Source organism: Triticum dicoccoides, chromosome 7A (assembly GCF_002162155.2).
Source record: "Triticum dicoccoides isolate Atlit2015 ecotype Zavitan chromosome 7A, WEW_v2.0, whole genome shotgun sequence".
Taxonomy (NCBI): domain Eukaryota; kingdom Viridiplantae; phylum Streptophyta; class Magnoliopsida; order Poales; family Poaceae; genus Triticum; species Triticum dicoccoides.
In genome coordinates this window covers 6,651,852-6,658,740 of record NC_041392.1, presented here as the reverse complement: position 1 = coordinate 6,658,740, position 6,889 = coordinate 6,651,852, and the positions used below count along the sequence as shown (strand labels likewise).

Below are 6,889 nucleotides of genomic sequence, written 5' to 3'. Positions count from 1 at the left end.
AATCTGCTCTAGTCTGTAGTAGTTGTATCAGGATAGTTCTTGTCATGCTCCCAAAGGCTCCACTCAAGGAAGGAGCAGACACGCGCTCAGATTATTACTGCATTGTTATGCGCATTGTATGAATTGGAACAATCTCATCACCGGTCTGATATTGCAGTTGTGCGGAAGAAAAATTCTTCGCTCTGTTAAGTTTCAACTTTTTTTTTTTTGGAAAAGGGGTGATTCCCGGCCTCTGCATCAGAAAGATGCATACGGCCATCTTATTAACCAAATAAAGTAGTGTCAACATGGTTCCAAAGGTCTCCACAAATAATAAAAAGCACAGACAGCTCACACAGAGCCAATAGGGGCTAGAAACACCAACTAGCCGAGGAAAGACGCCACAACCGGCTGGCTAAAAAAATAGATAGGAAATCTAAATGCCTATCCTATTACATGACCGCCATCCAAACCGGTTGAATATATCCCGAGCTACCATCTCCCAGCGGAAAGACCCAGTAACCAAATGCTCCCTGGCCTCCGTCTGGGTGAGTAGCGACCATGAACGGATCAGCGCCGTAGTACGGAATATGACCTGCAAAAAATGTATACATGATATTCTGTTAAAAACCAAATCATTTCTGCAAGTCCAGATAGTCCACAACAAAGCACAAACTCCAACCCGAATATGTCTCGCTAAGTTAGGCTCAATCCCATTAAGCCATGTCCCAAATAACGCATAAACAGAATTCGGTGGATTGATACTAAAAGCAATATGGACCGTCTGCCAAAGTACCTTGGCTAACGGGCAATCAAAAAAGAGATGTTTGATAGTCTCATCCCGATGACAGAAACTACACCTAGTAGGTCCTATCCAATTACGCTTTATGAGGTTATCCTTAGTTAAAATAACTTGTTTATGGACAAACCACATAAACACTTTTATTTTTAAAGGAACTTTGACATCCCAAACATACTTGGACGTAGGAATGGAGTTTGAATTAATAACATCAATATACATTGATTTAACCGTAAATACTCCAGACTTAGTCAGTTTCCAGCGTAATTCATCGGGTTGTTGTGAAAGTTGGACTTCCATCAGTCTCCTGACTAGATGGAGCCATTCTTCCCAACGATTGCCCGCTAGCGTTCGTCGGAACTGAATATTAAGGAGGCTAGATTGAAAGACCGATGCAACGAACACCTCACGTCGTTGAGCAATACGGTATAAGGACGGATATTGGATGGCCAAGGGTGTCTCGCCAAGCCAAGTATCCTCCCAGAAACGTGTACTCGTGCCGTTTCCAATGACAAACTTTGTCCTATTAAACAATGACTGTTTGACTTTCATCAAGCCTTTTCAGAAAGGCGAATCGGTCGGCCTGACAGTAACCTGGGACAAAGTTTTCGTCTGGAGGTACTTGCTGCGTAGGATTTGAGCCCACATAGCATCATTCTCCAATGAGAGCTTCCACAGCCACTTGCTAAGAAGGCATTTATTCTTAACCTCTAGATTCTCAATACCTAGACCCCATTGGTCTTTCGGTCTGCAGATGATATCCCATTTAGCAAGCCGATATTTTCTTTTAAGCTCATCACCCTGCCAAAAGAAACGCGATCGATAGAAGTCCAGTCTCTTCCTAACACCAACTGGGACCTCAAAGAACGATAGGAGAAACATTGGCATACTCGTGAGCACCGAGTTAATCAGGATTAATCGGCCTCCGTATGACATGAGTTTGCCCTTCCAACAACTCATTTTTTTCTCGAACTGATCCTCAATACACTTCCACTCTCTGTTAGTCAGCCTACGATGGTGGATTGGAATCCCCAGGTAAGAGAAGGGTAACTCACCCAACTCACACCCAAACAATTGCCTATAAGCCTCCTCTTCATCTTTGGCCCTACCAAAGCAGAACAGCTCGCTCTTATGAAAGTTAATCTTTAACCCGATCAATTGTTTAAATAGGCATAACACCAACTTCATATTTCTCGCCTTGGCCAAGTCATGCTCCATAAAGATGATTGTATCATCAGCGTACTGAAGGATGGATACACCTCCATCAATTAGATGAGGTACCAATCCACCTACTTGACCATTTTCCTTAGCCCTTCCTATCAAAATTGCTAACATATCCACCACAATGTTAAACAAGATAGGGGACATCGGATCTCCTTGTCTTAGGCCTTTATGTGTCTGGAAGTAATGACCTATGTCATCATTAACTTTAATTCCCACACTACCTTTTTGCGTAAATGATTCAACCTGTCGGCGCCAGGCTTCATCAAAACCTTTCATACGCAATGACTGTTGGAGGAATGGCCATTTGACCTTATCGTACGCTTTCTCGAAATCCACCTTAAAAATTACTCCATCTAATTTTTTGGAATGGATTTCATGGAGTGTTTCATGCAGGACGACCACCCCTTCAAGGATATTTCTGTCCGGCATGAAAGCAGTTTGAGACTGTTGCACCACAGAATGCGCAATCTGTGTGAGTCTGTTTGTCCCGACCTTGGTGAAAATTTTAAAACTAACATTGAGGAGACAGATCGGCCTGAATTGCTCAATTCTCACCGCATCGTCTTCTTGGGAAGCAGTGTGATAGTCCCAAAATTCAAGTGAAATAATTGAAACTGGCCAGAGAACAGATCATGGAACATAGGTAGTAAATCCCCCTTAATAATGTGCCAGCACTTTTTATAGAACTCTGCCGGGAATCCATCAGGTCCGGGAGCCTTATTGTTTTTCATCTGTGCAATAGCATCAAACACCTCCTTCTCCGAGAACGGGCAACCAGAATATCATTATCGGCAGCCGATAGCTGAGGCACATCCTCAGTCCTGGACTCATCGAGGGACACACAATTATCCTTCGGAGGTCCAAACAACTGCTTATAATAGTCGGTAATATATGTTTTTAGGTTGTCCTGGCCTAAAATGGTACCCTCGTCTTGCTCAAGCTGAAAGATATGTTTCTTTCTGTGCTTGCCATTGGCTATCAAGTGGAAGAACTGAGTATTCGCGTCCCCTTGGACTACTTTGCAGACTTTGGCACGCAAAGCCCACTTCAATTCTTCTTCGCGGAGCAGTTCTTTCAACCTCGTCTCCGCTTCATTTTTAGCCTGAAGCTCAGTTGGCGTTAGGATATTGGATTCGGCCTGTATGTCCAGGGCCTGTATAAGAGCAAGGAGTCTATCCTTTTCCATCTTATACACACCACTGAGGTTCTTAGCCCAGCCCCGTAAGAAACTTCTTAAATGCCTAATTTTATTCTGCCAACGCTCTAACACAGTCTTGCCTCCAAGACCTCTATCCCACTCCCGAGCAATCAAATCCAAGAACCCCTCACGTTCAAACCATGACATCTCGAAGGAGAAGGTGTTCTTGTTACCCACATGGTTCGGCTCACCTGAGTCCACGAACAATGGGGTATGATCAGATATGCCCCTTGAAAGAGCTTGCACCGTCACCAGAGGGAACTTTTGTTCCCACTCCACGCTCGCAAGCACTCGATCAAGTTTTTCATAGGTTGGGTGTGGCAGAGCATTAGCCCAGGTGAACTTTCTACCCGAAAGCTCTATCTCTCTCAGATCCAAGCTTTCAATAATGGTATTGAACATGAACGACCATCTGCCGTCAAAATTATCATTGTTCTTCTCCTCTCTCCTCCTGATGATATTGAAATCACCCCCAACTAAAATTGGAAGCTGTTCTGACCCACAGATACGAACCAGGTCCGCCAGAAACTCTGCTTTAAGCTCGGGCTGTGCGGCACCATACACCGCCACCAAAGCCCAGTTAAAACCATCTATCCTAGACCTGACTCAAAACTTCACCGCGAAGTCGCCCATCACTACACTTCGGACTTCAAGCGAATCGCATCTCACACCCAGTAAGATACCACCCGACCTTCCTCGCGGAGGGAGGCAATGCCAATCAAAATCAATACCACCCACCAAAGAAGAGAGAAATTGGGGTGCAAAGTTATCTCTACCCGTCTCCGATAGAGCAACAAAATCTAACCTCTGCTCTAAAGCTGCCTCGGCAAGGAATCTTCTTTTAGCCAAGTCCTTCAGACCTCTGCTATTTCAAAAAATTCCTCTCATAATTCATCATGGAATTTTTTAGTGGTACGAATCCTAGCACTCCTACGAACTGCGGAAGCGGGATAGATTTTCCGATTCCACTTACGCTTAGGCTTACTAGGTGCTGTCACCCGGTCCTCATCACCGGGTTCATAAATATTACCATCATCAATCTCTAGGGGTACATCATCTTCGTCAGAGTCATGATTGGGTGGTGCTAAATCCGCACATAGATTACTTAGCACTCTGACCCCTAACGCATCAATCTCATCATCTTCATTGGATTAACGGCCGCAAGGTTACGAATAGTCTCTAAGGCACATCCCGCCTCCAAATCTAATAACTCATTCACCGAATTGGAAATCTCACTATCCGTAGCCCCTAGTGAAACTCCTAATTGGTTTGCATTATTTATAATCTCCTCATTAGAAAAATGCAATAAGGAATTAGATAGGTTGACAGACATACCGGAAGACAAAGCAGCCTCCTGAAGCTTGGCCGCCCTCATAGCGCACCGCTGCTGCATATCATCTACCTCGGGTATGTCGAGGATGCGAGCACTCATCCGTCTCCCCTCGACGCTAGGGTCCGGGATCCCGCCAAACGCGACAACCTCCTCCCTAGTAACACCTGGCACAGAGTCCCTCCCAGGCTCTACCGGGGTTACCAGAGAAGGCATCTGTGGGCTCCCGATCCCCTTAGACGGGAGTCCCACACTAGGGACCCTGGTCATGGGTAGGAGCGAAGAGGAGATGACGGGGGCCGCCTGCCCGCACCCTCCTCCGACCTCAACCGCTGGCTCAGACGAATGAGCCATCGGCGCGGGAGAGATGGTCCTCCTGATCGTCGAGGGCGAAGGGGGAGCCAAAGCCTCCTGCCCGAGCACCCCCCCAGCGCCGCTGCTGCCGCGGTGGTTACCGCCACCGCCGGTGAAGCCGGAGCTGAGGCCGCCTGCCTCGGGCTCCCGCTCCTCGTGCCGGCCGACCCACACGGGGCCGGCGTGACCGGCGCCGCCAAGAGCGAGGTGGGGTGGGGAGAAGGCGAGGCCGCCTGCCCCGAAGCTCCTCCCCCACGACCCACCGTGCCCGTATACGCCGACACCGGAGTCGCGTCCACATTGACCTGGCCAAGAGAAGCTCCCTCCGGACTCCTCTCCGTAGCTCCGACCATTGACCTGGCCGACCATCCAGCAAACAAACCATCATCCCCCTCGAACTCCAACGAGGGGAGCGTGTGCTCAAGACAATCATCAGAATCTACCCGGTCACTCCATAGTCTGGGAGGTGCCGAGGCTGGCTCAAAGGACCTAAAACGCAGAGTAGTCATGGGCACCGCTGGGGAAGCGGCATGCTCAACCCCGGTCCCATCCCCGGGCAACTGAGAAGAACCATTAGACCCCTCGCGTGTGGGCTCATCAGACGGTGCCCCCTTGGCCCCGGCATTGCCATCACTGTCTTGCATGTCAACATCGTTACCATTAACCGAATCATCAAATAAATCCGTGTCCTCAAACTCGATGTCTAGCGGGAACACCACTCCCCTGTAAGTCCAGTTAACCTTATCGGGCACGAACTCAATATCCAGAACACTCACTAATATCCGGGCCACTCCATGGGCACGTGTGAAAGCCATATCCACTTTTTCTGTCTTCCCCACCATGATGCCCATACTAGCCACCACTCAAGTGTCCTGCCGAGGCTTAGAAGGAGCCCCTATAAACCGCAACCAGACCTGCATAAGCGGCTTCCCCTTAGGCTCAACCTGCTTCCACTCATGGAACTCCAGGATACACGTAGTACCGGGAACTCGACACAAGCCAAAGCTCAACAATCGCTGCAAATCATCCACAGTTGGGAACTCAACCTTAAAAGACCTGTCCTCGATAAGCACCAATTCCCATCGAAAATCCCCGGGAGCCAACTCCTGAAGCCTCCTCACAATCTGTGCCTCAGTCACCTCGCCCTGGGTTGCTTTCACAATCCCGGAAGTCAAGCTCAGGGTATCCTCCGGGACCTCTCTCGCCACCGGGGACTCAAAAAACATGAGCTCAGCACAATAGACTCCATAAATATTCAACGTCGGAGGCAGGTCACGCATCAACGGGCACTCCCCGGAGTCATGTACAGTCTTGCCACACGTCTCGCACAGCTGGGCCACACATTCAGCAATGAAGTGACCCTTCTCACCGCAGCGGTAACAAAGCATCCGTTCCTTCTTTCGTGCATATTTGGACGCCCTTTCAGTAGCCTCGTCTACTGTCCCAGCCTCAGGAACCTCGACCGTATCCACGGCGTTCGTCACCTCCATCGCCTGGGACTCGGTGGGAGTATGGTCAACCTCTGTTGTGGGCGCCGCGGGAACAACTGCCTTGGGCGGGGGCGGTCGGCGGAATCTCCCACGGCCCCCACCCCGACCACCACGATGGCCACAAAAGCCTCCTCTCTGACGGTGATCCGGGCCGGAAGCCCCCTCGACGAAACCACCTGTCGGGCCGAGAAACGGTCTCTCAGCAGACCCGTCACTCTGCCAGGCATAGCCACGGCCGCCACCCGTGGATGAAGACCCACGATGCTGTCCATCTCCATACGCGTCAGAACCATCATCCCCCCACTGACCTCGGGGCGGATCATAGGACTCTGTAGTGTTGGAACTCTGTCTCGTTTGCACCGATCCCGACCGATCCTGAGCGGGCCGCGCGACGTAGTGCGGCGGAGGCTTGGCACGAGGCTGGTTGCCGATAGTTGGCGTAGCTCCTGTAACTGCACCACCCCGACCCGGTGGCGCCGCGCCCGGCGCCGAGGGCCGAGTCCCGCCCCGACCCG

General features: G+C 49.9%; 1 protein-coding gene across 1 annotated transcript; it reads right to left on the bottom strand.

Moving 5' to 3' along the window:
• Positions 1 to 235: 235 nt before the first annotated feature.
• Positions 236 to 4,785, bottom strand: LOC119331275. The gene is made up of 2 exons (XM_037604444.1): positions 4,536 to 4,785; positions 236 to 574 (listed from the first exon to the last, which is right to left on the bottom strand). The coding sequence occupies exons 1-2, from the start codon at positions 4,744 to 4,746 to the stop codon at positions 432 to 434; spliced, it is 354 nt and encodes a 117-aa protein (XP_037460341.1). The 5' UTR covers positions 4,747 to 4,785; the 3' UTR covers positions 236 to 431.
• Positions 4,786 to 6,889: the final 2,104 nt, after the last annotated feature.

Excerpts from the sequence above, each read along its gene's own strand:
- LOC119331275 (XM_037604444.1), bottom strand. The coding sequence starts at position 4,746 with ATGCCTTCTCTGGTAACCCCGGTAGAGCCTGGGAGGGACTCTGTGCCA. Across the intron at positions 575-4,535 it reads GGAGGCTGCTTTGTCTTCCG|GTCATATTCCGTACTACGGC; the intron begins GTATGTCTGTCA and ends CATTTTTTGCAG.